At 30.5% G+C, this 14,450-nt stretch overlaps 2 protein-coding genes across 2 annotated transcripts; both read left to right on the forward strand.

Annotated features, from left to right (window-relative positions):
• Window positions 1-1,742: 1,742 nt before the first annotated feature.
• On the forward strand, window positions 1,743-7,628 carry LOC123889891 (homeobox protein knotted-1-like 10). The gene is made up of 6 exons (XM_045939434.1): window positions 1,743-1,993; window positions 2,313-2,474; window positions 2,965-3,075; window positions 3,360-3,516; window positions 6,325-6,581; window positions 7,090-7,628. Exons 2-6 carry the CDS (start codon window positions 2,370-2,372, stop codon window positions 7,249-7,251), a joined length of 792 nt encoding a protein of 263 aa, XP_045795390.1. The 5' UTR covers window positions 1,743-1,993; window positions 2,313-2,369; the 3' UTR covers window positions 7,252-7,628.
• Window positions 7,629-11,386: 3,758 nt separating this feature from the next.
• Window positions 11,387-13,228, forward strand: LOC123889972 (40S ribosomal protein S20-2). The gene is made up of 3 exons (XM_045939540.1): window positions 11,387-11,591; window positions 11,671-11,784; window positions 12,875-13,228. The coding sequence occupies exons 1-3, from the start codon at window positions 11,480-11,482 to the stop codon at window positions 13,015-13,017; spliced, it is 369 nt and encodes a 122-aa protein (XP_045795496.1). The 5' UTR covers window positions 11,387-11,479; the 3' UTR covers window positions 13,018-13,228.
• The last annotated feature ends 1,222 nt before the right edge of the window (window positions 13,229-14,450 follow it).

Here is a 14,450-nt window from a genome sequence, read left to right on the forward strand (position 1 = left end):
GTCAGTTTTATTTTAGGTATTTGTATTTTGCATACTTATTAAAAATCATGCAACTTTAATCACTTCCTTCTAAACTTACATAATTAATAAGAACTACTCCGATGTACAGTGTTTAAGTATTATGTACACTCATGGAATTCCTCTTGATACCCTAATTCTCTCTTCTCTCTCCAAAATCTCTGCCGCCGGCACATTGTTGGTTTTTCTTTGGTTTATCAATTAGAGAGGGGTGATTTAAGATCAATTTTGATTTGGAATCATCCCTCTTGATTGTTTTTTGAAAAATGCTAAACAGTGCCCCGGGGCTCTAGTTAAGGATACAAATATAGAAGTTTTATCTCGTAAATTATGCATTTAATGTTTTAATGATGTGAAAAGTTATTCTCTCTCATCATTAACTTTATCATTTGTTTCCTTTTTTAGTATGCTTAACTAGTGCCCCACCCAGGGGCACTGTTTAGCATAACCCTTGTTTTTTTTATTTGTTTTTATTTAAATAAGTGATATCCATATATTTTTTTAGATTTTATTGTTTTTTATTTTGTGATTTTTTCATCTGGTGTTGTTTTAATCCCATCTTAGTGCGGAGTTTTTGTTTTGATTGTCTCGTTTTGTACGGTGTTTGTCCCATCTTGGTACGGTGTTTGTTTTTCTGTTCAGATTTGCAGGTTTGTTTCGATCCACACTCGATGCAGATTGCCAGATTCAATGAATTTAGCATCATCAACGTTGCAGATCCGGATACATGATTATTTCGATTTAAAGTTTATCATATCAATCGTAGGCTTTGTCATAGACATTAGAGTGTTTTACGCTATTAACTCGGATGCTGTGAGCTTGTTCTCAGATTCATCCTTATTAGTTTTTAGCGAAATTGAATATGTAATTATTCGATCGATGTATTCCTTATGAATTTGAATGAATGAATATTGTTTTTGAGTAAAAAAAAAAGTATTATGTACACTCACGAATCATAACTAAGTTAGTCATTTTTTAACGGATACAAATGCAAATAATTTTCATGGATTGAGAACTGAACCTATACATAACATAAGTATGACCAAACCCACTTGGGTTGGTACATTGGTATTGGCTTGGGACTTGAGAGTGTGCTCCTCTTGAGGTCTGATGTTCGATTCTCTCTGGTGCCAATTTGGGTGGGCTAATTTAGCTTCTTAAAAAAATAAAAAAATAAGTATGACCAATTGGATCCAAATTAGTTAACATTGAGACAGAAAAACCTAAGTAATTTTCCATTTATATTTTGCTTTCTTAGTGTTTGATTTGAGGAAAAGGAAAAAAAAAAACAAAAATCAATAGATGAATCAAGTTTAACCGCTAGTCCAAATTCATTCATTGATTTATGTATTTTCCTTCTAGCCTGTTTCCTTCTCTAAAACCAAACAAAAGGTTAGATTACTCACTTTTTTATATACTCTCCCAGTCTAGATATATCAATTCTACAATAAATTTAAAAAATAAAATATTTGTTATATATAAAATCGAAGGAAATATCATTTTTTCTTTCATTTTTATGGTCGATAAAATAGACTAAAATGGCGATAACTTTCCGGCGACATAGTAATAGTAATGAAATCCAAATGCGACCAATTGTATATAGTTACGTGGGTGATTGTTGTCATGGAAAGCAGTGAGTGACACCTAGCTACAATAGTACGGCCTACAAACCTAATAATCACCTTAACCTTGTCAAATCTTTCCCACTGTTTCTATTTTGTTTCTTTCATTTTAATTGCTCATTGCTCATCTCTTCTCTCTCTCTCTCTTCTTCTTCTTCCTCTCGGAGTGAGTGATAGTGAGTTTGTGTCCTCTTTTGTTTGTTCCTTTTCCTCGTATTTGGTTTCTTGGAAAGAAAAGCAAACAAAGTCTGATATTTTCCATACCGTACTCATGAATCCTTCTTCGTAGTTTCCCATCGGATCACTATCAACTTACAGCTCATCATCTATCTCACGCGGACTTATTTGCTAGGGTACTAGTACTTCACTTATGTACATGTGTGTGTGTGGATCCAATATAGTATATGGATTCTATTATTAATTAATATTTGCTTCAAATAATATACTATACTATATATTAATGCTCTCTCTAGTAGTTTAGTTTCAGCAATTAGATCTTGATAGTTACTTACTTCATGTACGTGCTGCATATGTATCTTAATTTCTTTATATACTATATAGTTGAATATGAAATACTAGTAGTAACTTAGAAGAATTAATATGGAAGATATTTACAACTCAAGTGGTGTTATCAACGTTAACAATATTTCTGCTGCTTCTCAATTGCAGCATCATCATCATCTAGGAGGAGGAGGAGGAGGTGCTAATAATAATAACTACCTTCTTCAAATGGATTTAATTGGGTCGGATATATCAGATCGGATTCTCAAGAACCAGATCGCCACTCATCCCCTCTATCCAAATCTACTATCTGCTTTTATAGAATGCCAAAAGGTTAGTTTTTTTTTTTTTTTTTTATGATTAAAGCACAACAAATTCTCTTAAATTGTATGATTATTAATTATGAATATTTTAAATAGTATATAATTCAATCAAAATATTGAGTCCAAGTGGTAAAGAAGAAAAGTTCTTTTTAAGACAGAATTATTCAGAGAATTCGAATTCAATTTTTGATGATTTTTTTTTTTTTTTTACAATTTAGAGATTTTATGAAATATCAATATGAACCTATTTTCCGTGAGTGTCTTACAAATTTATGGACTATTTTGGTAATTTAATTGTAAGCTATAATATTCTACCTCCTTCAATCAATTATGATTATTATATGACTATGAATTCTTATGAAGTTTATAATCTTAAGATAAAGAATTAATATATTTAATTAAATCTAGGATAATTACATATTAATAAAATCTAAACGGACAATAAGCTATGCCGCTAACTCTTTTTGAACGACAAAAATACTCTAATATTGTGTTTAAAGGTTGGGGTACCATCAGAAGTTGCATCCCTTCTTGAAGAAATAGGGCGTGAAAGCCACCACAACAATGCTCTCCGTCAGATTGGAGATGATCCTGACCTTGACCACTTTATGGTAATATATTTTTTCTTTTCATTTTTCTATTTTCAAATTGAAATTCCTCTTTTTTTATTCTTTTACGAAAATGGCAAAGCGATTATAAATTCTCACACACATTAGTGAGAGAGTCAGATTTCAAACCACTTCGTGACATCCGACCTAACAATTTCAGTATTATTTTTGTCAGTTGGCTAAGACTTGTGTACCAGACTAGATAGTTTTTTTTCTTTATAAAGATAAGGATAAACTAATTTTTTTTTATAATTAATGTAGTTGCTAATATTTAATTTAATATATAGGAATCATACTGCGAAATTCTTCATAGATACAAAGAGGAATTGTCGAAGCCATTCAATGAAGCGACATTGTTTTTGTGTAAGATTGAATCACAACTAAGCCAACTCTGCAATGACACACAACAACAAGGAATGTCATCTGATTATAACAACCGTTCAGGTAATTACAAACTACTTAATTGGATTTCATATATAAATTATGCCTTTAAATATTTTGATACTTTTTTTTTTTCTTTCTTTGGTAAGATTTTGATACTTTTCTTTATCTGACAAATATTTTAATTTTAGCTCAAATAGTCCTGTACACGAATGGGCGTGGCCCCTCTTTGTTTTCTGTTTTTTATAACACGAATGGCCCTTTTCTTCTGAATGTTCATCATGGACGATTTAATAATGGCTTCTTTAACTGCCAGTACTCAGTAGTATACTACTAGTGAATATAGGGCCTGCTGTTGAAATTAGAACCGACACCAAAATCAAATTAGACGGTTCAATAAGTGGAATACCGATAATAATAATAATAATAAAGGAAAAAAAAAGTTACTAGTATTTCACATTTGTCCTTTATTAATGATCAGACGGTTAAGATTATTTATTAAAAAAATTAACTGAAAACGATCTCAATTGTTGATGTCAAATTAGACGGCTAAAATTAGGGATTTGGATCTTCTTCAATTTTTTCTCTTGTTTTTTCTCAATCCAAGGGTTGATTTTTTTTTATTCTCTGTAATTTACCAACCCTTGAATTAAGAAAATGAGAGAAAACATGAGGAAAAATTGGAGAGGATTCAAATCCTAACGCAGTTATATGTCTTCCAAACCCGTAAATATATATATAGCAAATCTTTAAATTGAAGCCCCGCTTCACCACCATATCTCTTATGAATGAATTCCTTTTAGTTTTGGAAAAATATTATTTCCATAGACACTCACAAGGTCGACATTGTGCAAGTGCAATCACATCCTTAACATATGACTCGAAAATTTGATGGCCCAATTTTTTTATAATTTTATTCTCCTCTTTATATTCCAGACACTCCTCAATTATTGGTACCTTTTGACAATACAATATATAGATACTTAATTGATGATTTAACTTCAAAAAATTTGTATTGAAATTTATTTATAATTTAAATAAAGTAGTTTGAGTTTTTTGTGTTTCATTTAAAAATAAAATTATACTTTCTTTTTTTTATTATGGGTTCGATTTTTAAAATGAGAAGATCTCCAAAATATATAAAAACAACTCTGATGTGATAAATGTGATACGTTGATCATGTGTAGAATTAGATTGTACGCTAAATAATTTAAATAGTAAGTTAGAAGTAGAATTTACTTAGATTAATAGTTAGAATTTTATTTGAATTGTTGGGCCTCTTATCCTTTGGGCCTTGTAGGTTTTTTAGATTATTATGCAACTATTAGCACTATAAATAGTGTCTTTAAAATACATTGGAAGGGAAAAAATGAATGAAAATGTTTTAATTTATTTTATTTTATTTGTCTTGTATTTACCTTTTTTTTATAATATGTATTTACTATTTACTTTCTTTATGCTTTCCTTTATCTGTCTAGCAAAATAATTTTAGCTCTCTATCATCATGTAAAGAGAAAAGAAAGGCAAAGAAAGAAAAAAAATGTGATGTTGAATGATTGTTAAATTTCTAGGTTGTAGAAATATCATTGCAGATTAGTTTTAATGTTCACGTTTTTTAGACTATCGCAATGGCCTTTAGTGTTGGGTGTGTTATTATTGTACGGTAATACGGCTAGCTGTTCATGATTTTTAACATCGGATCATAATTACATAATATATGCTTTATATCCTTTTGCCATTCAGAAAAAAAAAAAAAAAAAAAAAGCTTTATATCCTTTGACCAGTTGTTACAGGTTACACCTATCTTTCAACTGCGAACCAAGATTTAGATCATTTTTAGAATGAGGAAAAGAAAAAAAAAAAAAAAAAAAACTATACTAGTAGTATATCCTAGGTGATATATATTTTCACAAGTCTAATGAAATTGAAAAGTTTAGACTCTGAGTTGCATGCATGGTGATATTAATATTTTGGCATATACTTGAAATTCCAAGGTGAAATTTTATGTGTTGTTTCTTTATCGAGTAGTACTATGAAAGAGACAGTCAGCAACATTTTGCTTCATGTACGTGAAAGGGAAAGCCTATTGTTGGATCCTCACTAATAAGAAAATGTTGTGGGGGGGACCATTTTAATACATTGACATAAAAAACTCGAGCAATAGAAATTAGAAAGTAAAGGCCTATGTGTACCAAATGTACCAAAAACAAAAAGAAGAAAGTATAGGGCTGACTCATTTGGTATATAATAATTGGTCTAGTATGACCTATAGATACTAGCTTCCACCATGTTTCTAATTCTATGCTTCTGTCCTTTAATTTTTCATTTTATCCTTTTGTTTTGTAAGTACATTCAACAAATATTGGTATGTCGTTGGGATTTCTTGATTATTTGATAATATTAAAACTTTGTGTAGTGTATGTGAAGTATTTTTTTTGTCTTAACCCTCAAAGTTCAGAAGAAAAAGTTCCTGATAATTTGAAATTCGGCCGAGAAGTGAGTAAAGTTTAGTCAATAATTCTTTCAATTAGGATTTATATTTGGATTCTATTGAATGATTTGTCTTTAACCGAAACACATTAGTCACTTGAACTTTAACACTTTGTTTGCTTAGTATTTTTATTTTTTTCGTTGATCCTTTGGTTTCCAAGGGAAGGGGCATCAGTAATCTAGAGTTCGGCAGTGAGGTAAGTAAAGTTTGGCAAAAAATTGTTCACACCAGGAACCGAACTTGAATTCTGTCGAACGATTCGTTCTAGAAGAAGCTCATTAAACCACTTGAGTTTAATGTCTTGGTTGCTTAGTATGCTTTTTTGTTGGAAGCCTTTTGATTCAATTTGCTCCTTTTTTTTTTTTTTTGTCTTTGGTCAGATGAGGCAGCAGGGACATCAGAGGATGAATTGAGTTGTGAAAGGGTTGAAGCAGTAGAAGGTCATCATGAAATTTGTGGCACATCATGTCAAGGTGATAAAGAGCTTAAAGAAATGCTCCTTCGTAAATATGGAGGTTATCTTAGCAACTTGAGAAAAGAATTTCTAAAGAAAAGGAAAAAGGGTAAACTACCAAAGGATGCTAGAAAAACATTGATGGATTGGTGGAATGTTCACTATAGGTGGCCTTATCCCACGGTAATTCAAATTAATATCACATAAAGCACTAATTTATAGCCTATCATATGCTTATTGTGCAAGTAATCTTAACTACCACAACATGTAAGTTGAATAGTTCGAAAGAACTCGATTTTAAATTTGGACCAAAATAATTTTTGGTCAAATTTTACTTATCTCTCGATCAAGTTTTAAATTAATAGGATCCCCTTCTGTAAGAACGGGAGGGTTAATTAAGACAAACAAAAATGTTTGTTTATGTACTAGAAAACTTTTGGCATGCTGAGGTATAAGATTATGTGTCCAACAATAATATTGTCTTGCATTTATAGAAGGTTTGACTTGAACTCCAAGTTACATAATGTATAACAACTTCAACCATTGTGTCAAGTCAGGTAACATTGAAATTGCTTTATAACTTGAGAGTTAACAACACTAGAGATATTTGTACCATGTATGTTGTACATCACTAGAGAAATGCCTAATTAATTACATATAAATGGATTGAAAGTTTAATTATATTTTTCAGGAGGAGGAGAAATTGCAACTATCAGAAAATACTGGACTTGATATAAAGCAGATAAATAACTGGTTCATAAATCAGAGGAAAAGACATTGGAAACCATCCGAAGATATGAGATTCGCGATTATGGAGGGTGTAAGTAGCACCGGCATAACAAGACCTCTTTAATTTAATTCTACATATGATCGAGGTGGATTCGTCAATTCTTGTTTTAATATATCAAAGTTTACCCTTTTGCGTGAGTGTGATCGAGATGATATCGGTTTCGGTTGGTCCAAAAGTCCAATCTAGAACAATACGTATGCGTTAATTTTTGGTCTGTTTAGCTTGTATACAAACAAACACATGTGTTCAAAATATGGTAGTTTATCTTGTTCTATGGATCCATGTTTCTGAATCTCATTATTTTATGACAATTTGTATAGATATTTGCAATTATGTTAATTTGAAGATAAACTTGCAAATGCAATGCACTGAAAATTATGTTTCAGAATTTGTATAGTTTTTTTAACTTGGTAATGATATACCAAAATATATTTTAGCAATGGTTTTAGCAACTTACCATCTTGATCATCATATATGGTACAAAATTTAGCATAATTAGTAACTTTGTGAACGTAGTTAAATATTCACAATTTTAAATAAGTGGAGTTAGGCTCAGCTCCAATCATCAAGAATTCCATAAGAATTTTATATTAAGTGTCCTATTAAGTCTCAATTTTTTTTGACGGAAAAAAACAATGGTATTAATTCATTCAAATCGGCAAAGTACATCAATCGAAATTATTACATATTCAAATTCGCTAAAAACTAAAAAGGATGAATCTGCGAACAAGCTCACAACATCCGAGTTAATAGCATAAAAAGGCTCTATGTCTACAAATATGACAAAGCCTACGATTGATATATGTCCAGAATGGTTATGCATCCGGATCTGCAACGTTGAAGACTCTATAATCATTGAATCTGCACTCTGCAAATTTAAACAAAACAAACATCATACAAAGACGGAACAAATACCGTACGAAAGACGGGATAATAAACAACTCCGTATTAAGACGGGATTAAAACAACACCAGACAAATAAAACACAAAAGAAAAAACTCAAATGAAACCTAAAATTATGTGTAAATCACTTATTCAATTGAAAAAGAATTAAAAAACAATCAAGAGGGGTGATTTCGGATCAAAATTTATCCTAAATCAAGCGGGGTGATTTCGGATCAAAATTGATCCTAAATCACCCCTCTCTAATTGAAGAGAAAAGAGAGAGCTCTCGCGGAAAAAGCCTTTGTTATTAAGTCTCAAAATTACTAGTAGTGTATCATTTTTTCAGTGCTATTTTAATTATTATTTTATCATAATTATACAACCTAATTAATATTACTCTCTTTCATTTGTATCACATAAAGGAATTTATGTTAACTTTTATTTCATAGGTTTTAGAATTGAGTATTGAGCTTAATTCAACCCACAAAATCAATTTGTAAGGTGATAATTGTTTCTACTTTAGATATATATATATATATATATATATATATATATATATTTAGGTTATCTTACCACCGATGTGGGACTTCTTTAACACATCTTCTCGTGTTGAATATAGATTTCAAAGGATTTTAAATGACTTTTTTTTAATAATAAAAGAATTTTGTTGTATTCAATCAATATTTTTATGGAATGTAAATAAATTTGTTGGTATTCAATTAAAATAATTTTTTTCCGGGGCAACGATTAATCTTTAAAATATGTGACGTCACAACTTTTAATCTTTGCTTTTAAGCAACTCATGTGCACCATTCACATTTTTATGTGAGCTTTTGTATTCATGTTCATAACAGTATAAGAATTTCTTTAACATAAATTTAGAATTTTTTAACAAAAGATAAAAATTCATATTTAATTTATCCATCTTTAAAAAAAGTTAACATTTTTCAAGAGATTTTTCTATAATATAATAAATGCGACCGCGAAAAAAATTCCAAATCATCCTTATTTAAAAAAGTATGACTAATTTCGTGTTAAAATTTATATTTTTGTTGACATATTCACATTATATTTGCATTATGTTATAAATAATCATTTTTATTAAAATTGTGTAATAGTTTAATAGTGTTGTATTTTTTTAAGATTGATATACATATATTATTATTTAATAATATAAATAAAATAAATAAATATATATTATATGGGTATGAGGCGGGGTGGGTACTATGGTACTTGTACCCGCACTCATACCCGCTCATTTTCCATACTCATTCTTGTATCCAAAATGCGAGTTTTTACCCTACTTGTTATGGGTATTTTTTGTGGATACCCACTAGGTATGGGTCAAATTGTCATCCCTAATCGTGCATGTTATGTGATACTCCCTCCATTATCAATCATTAGTTGGTCTAGTGATGATTGATGTTGGACTTAATAGGGAGGACCACAGTTCGATCTCCCGTAACTGCGACCGGGAGAGGCTGAAACCACTTGATGTCATGTTAGAACTGACCCCCGAACCAGATTAGGCGGTCTAATTGATCAGATACTAGTGGTGAAGAAAAAGTACTCCCTTCATTTTTTTAAGTGTTTTTTTGGAATAGTAACACCAAATTAACGTAGTATATTTTTGCACATTTTTTTACTATTATACCCTCATTTTAATCCACTAATAAATTCCTATTTTTTGCAAATTTTTATTTTTCAATAAATTTAATATGTTACGTAAAAAAAATAAAAGGAACGGAAAAAACAAACACCAATTGTGACATAACATATTTTATTTTGAAGCATGCCATAAAATATTTTAAATAAATAAAAAAAATTCAATTTCCAAATATATAGCATTAATTAGTTTTATTGAAAAAGATAAAAGTAATTGACAAAAAAGTATAATTGATAAATTGTACCCTTAAAATATCAAAACGACAATTAAATAGGAACGCTATATCCGTAGTCAAACGACACTTGAAAAGGAACATAGAGAGTAACAAAGAATTGAACCCGCACAAGGTGTACTGTGAGGCCAAGGCAATATATTAGGGGAGCAACAAATAAATATAGGCGGCACACTAATTCCCCCTTAAATAAGAAAAATACAAAATATGGGATAAGAATGTAACAGGAAAATAAACAAGATAGCTGGTACAACAACTTAATATTTAAGTTATCTATTATATATATTGTTGAGCTAGTAGCTTACTTAACAGTTTACTTGTCAAACAAATAACCGTTATTTGCCATTGGATCTGATGTGTAGTGGTAGCCATAGTACATCAAATGTATCCTACCACACACGTTAGTTAGTTCCGGCAAGTTAGTTAGAGTTTTAACTTCCTATAAGTATCATGTATATATATTTATCATTATCTTCATTATCATTAATATAATTTTCTCTTCTTTCTCTCTTGAATATGAGTTCAATTTCATCTTCTTCATCCATTGTCTAGCCACTATATGCTATTGTTTTTACTTTTTACACTAGGCTACTATTTAATCTTTAGTTAAATTATTAAATTAATGATATTTTAAGGTTTTAATGATGACATCTTATAAAAAAAATGTATTTAAAACATGCAGGATAAAATTGAATTTTTGTTTTTTTAGAAGATCAAAGTTCTTTGTAGGGGGTAACGCAAAACTCGCCTATTTTGCAGGGGGTATAACACTATTTACCCTTCTTTTTTTATATATTTACAGTACCAAGAACTAAACCATCAAATTAGAGTCTGTCTTTGTAACTTGCTCTCAAATAGGTTTGTGATTCGTTTAATATCTCAAATTAGGCATTGTCTCTATTAAATTCTTACTCTATTTGGTTTGCTCATTAACATTTTTTTCAAATGTACTAATGTGAATCGTAAGTGGCGACATGGACAAATATATCACACAAAATTTAAGTGTTATATAGTCAACGGTCAATTTAAACTACAACGACTATTTGATAAAAAAAGAAGAAGGTAAAAACAGACTAATTTGACGGTAAGTTGAAAATGTCAAAGTTTCAACATTGTTGCACGCCAAGCCAGAGATCAAACCTAAGACTTTAGTTAAACTAGAAGATATCTGCGTCATCTCATCTAAATACTCTTAGATAAACTGAAAAATATTTAACAGAGATAGAAATTATATATTGAAATATTAAAAGAGCACCAAAAAAAAAAAAAAAACCTATTTAGTGGTTTACTCTATAAAAAAACTTATAACTATTTTACACTGACATTGTAAAAACAGGGAGTGCAAAAACGGAAGAATTAGAAGTAGTTAACCCGGCCCAAATACTTTAGCCCAACAAAAACCCTAACACAAAACAATAACAATCAACAACGCTTCCATCGTTCCCAAACAGTTGCAGCAGAAACAAGAGCAGAACGCGCGCAGCTCAAGGTTTTCCTAAGAACAGAAAATGGCATACGCTGCAATGAAACCCACTAAGCCTGGTTTGGAAGAATCTCAAGAACAAATCCATAAGATTAGGATCACCCTCTCTTCAAAAAATGTCAAAAATCTTGAAAAGGGTATTTTTCATATACTCAAATTGTTTAACCCTAATTTCTACCATTTTTTATTTAATGTTTTTTTTTTTTGTTATGACAGTTTGCAGTGATTTGGTTCGTGGTGCTAAGGACAAGCAACTTAGAGTGAAGGGACCAGTTAGGATGCCAACAAAAGTTCTTCACATTACAACCAGGAAATCTCCATGTGGAGAAGGTAGTTTTTTTTTATTTTATTTAATTTGATTTCTTAGTCGCTGGATTTTATTCAGAAATATTGTTTCATGTTTTGTTATATATTGAAATTAGGTATTAATAGTTTTCATGATTCATTGTTGGATATCGGTGACTGTTGGATCAAGATTGGATGGTCCTGATATCAAGTTTAATATTTTAGATTTTCAGAACTTGCATATTTTGTGTTCTGTCTGATCTGAATCCAACACTCACCAGTGTCTAGATGTATGATATCTTAACTGAAGGCAATTCATTATCGAATGTTTTCGATGTGAAATGAAATTACTAGGATATGGAATGTGTACATTGAGTCCTTTCTTGATTAATAGTGAATTGATTTAAGTAACTTGGCAATTATTTTTTGTAATTTAAAGTTGTCTCATGAATGCACATTGTGGTTATGTCGTTGCCCTACCATATGTCCCGTCCATCTTGGGTAGTTACGTATTTCAAATCGGGTTGTTCTTTGTCTTATCAAGACACATGTCGTTTTTTTTTTTTTTTTTTTGTGGTTTTAGAAACACCATTAAGGTAGAGAAATTGCGTAGCATGAATGTGCAATATAATTTGTGGTTTTGGATAATTAAGTTTATTTTATAAGCATATGTCATGCCATATCCTAATATTTCAGACATGCTTAAATTACATAGCTATTTTTTTTATTGTATTCTATTTTTTATGTATTTGCACTCTAAGTAGAATTTGGGAAGGAACACCATGTATAGTTTATTAAATTGATTTGTTAATTTACTCTGAAAGAATATAATTTGTTATATGATTAAGCTCTTAAAGTTCAAATGCTTATATAATTGTCTATGACATACATTATTCTAAATAAGCTCTTTGAAACACCCTTTGTTGGCTTCTCCAATTGTCATCACCTGGTAAATGTCTAAGTGTGTTTATTGATATCCTTTTGCTTTAATTGAATGGTAGTTCCTTTGTGTAAAATTTTCAAAATGCTTCCTCGATCTGGGGTACTTCAATTGTCATGATTTGGTCAATGACTAGTAGGTATAATCTTGTTATTGTTTTGTTGTCTTGTGTTGACAATTTGCTTTGTGGTTAAGGTACAAACACATGGGACAGATTTGAGCTGCGTGTGCACAAGAGAGTCATTGATCTCTACAGTTCACCTGATGTGGTCAAGCAGATTACCTCAATCACAATTGAACCTGGTGTTGAAGTTGAGGTTACCATTGCCGATGCATGATTTTGTTTGACTGAGATGTTTTTGTTTAATGCATTCTTGTTTTATTTGTAATTTAGCCTCATGGCTCGGAATGTGTTTCATTTAAAATTTTGAAGTCAGATTAATTATGTTAGGTGATAGAGTTTGATTATCTTCTTTTATGGTTGAATACATGAGAATGTCCTGCTAAAGTTCAAAATTTTCATATCAAGTATTTTAAGCTTGTTTGAAATGACACCGCAATTTATATTCATTACTTATCTAATGGCGTGGATGAATTTGGAGTTAACAATATAATAGGGTAAGATGATTTTCTTTAGGTTATGTTTGGATGGAAGGTTTTGGAGTGGTGAGGGTTGAGCCTTATGTTTTGTAAGTTTATAAGATTCGTCTGTTACAACCCTTCATACAGGGTAAAACAGATGGGAAGTAAAAATCTTAAGTTAATGAATTTGACGGTAATGTGATGGAAAAGCTTATAAATATGATCCATTGAAGTAATACACTTAATTAGATTGACTGTTTTTATGAGAGCACTTTCTTGTATGTAGCAGCTAGTAGAAAGCATGCTTTTATTTGTCATTAATCATTCCATAAATGGTAATTTGAATGCATCAAACAAATTCCTTACTAGAAAAATGCTCTGTTGAGATAATATCATTTATTTACACTTATACCCAAGTGCCATAGTCTAGCGTCGATTACACATGTGAAAGGATGTAAATGTAAAATGTTACTCTCCGGTAAAAAAAAAAATGTAAAATGTTACTCGTGTAATTCGGTTAAAGAAAATCTTTAGCTACATATGTTTGATATTACGGTGAATTATCAGAATTATGAATCTCGATAATTTTGCAAAAACCATGTATGTTTGGATTTGGGGAAAACTTTGCCGTAAACCAAAATCCATTTGGACGCACCACACCGCTAAATCCGAATACAAATTTTGTAGCTTCTACGAAATTACATTATGGGAAACCTAATGTAATACCAAAGTTGCATTAAGATGTTTTAGAGCGGTTAAAAAAATGGGATAGTAATTATCTTTTGATACAAGTAACTCTCGTACTAGAGAAACTGCTAGAAACATTCTATTTTAGAACAGTTAAGAAACATATTAAAGAAAGATGTAACTAGATAAATGTTTGCGTAAATCGACAAAGAACTGAATTGGAGAGGTAATGTATGGAATGAATATAATCTTACGTTGCAATGTTTCTTGTGATCCTTTTTTTAGGGACAACAACAAGGTATTAGATTGAAACTAATATGTTAGAAGAATTCTATTATAAGATTCGATAATGTGTTCAATTACTTATGCATATCTCAGCTTAGATGTTACATTAGACAAGTTTGTATTAAACATAGTTTTAAAAACTGAACCGATCGGTCGGCCTGGGAACTAGTAGGGTGGGTGGGTCGATCAGTCTTTAGGGCCGGTTTTTCTTGATAAC

Source organism: Trifolium pratense, linkage group LG1 (assembly GCF_020283565.1).
Source record: "Trifolium pratense cultivar HEN17-A07 linkage group LG1, ARS_RC_1.1, whole genome shotgun sequence".
NCBI classification, from domain to species: Eukaryota; Viridiplantae; Streptophyta; class Magnoliopsida; order Fabales; family Fabaceae; genus Trifolium; species Trifolium pratense.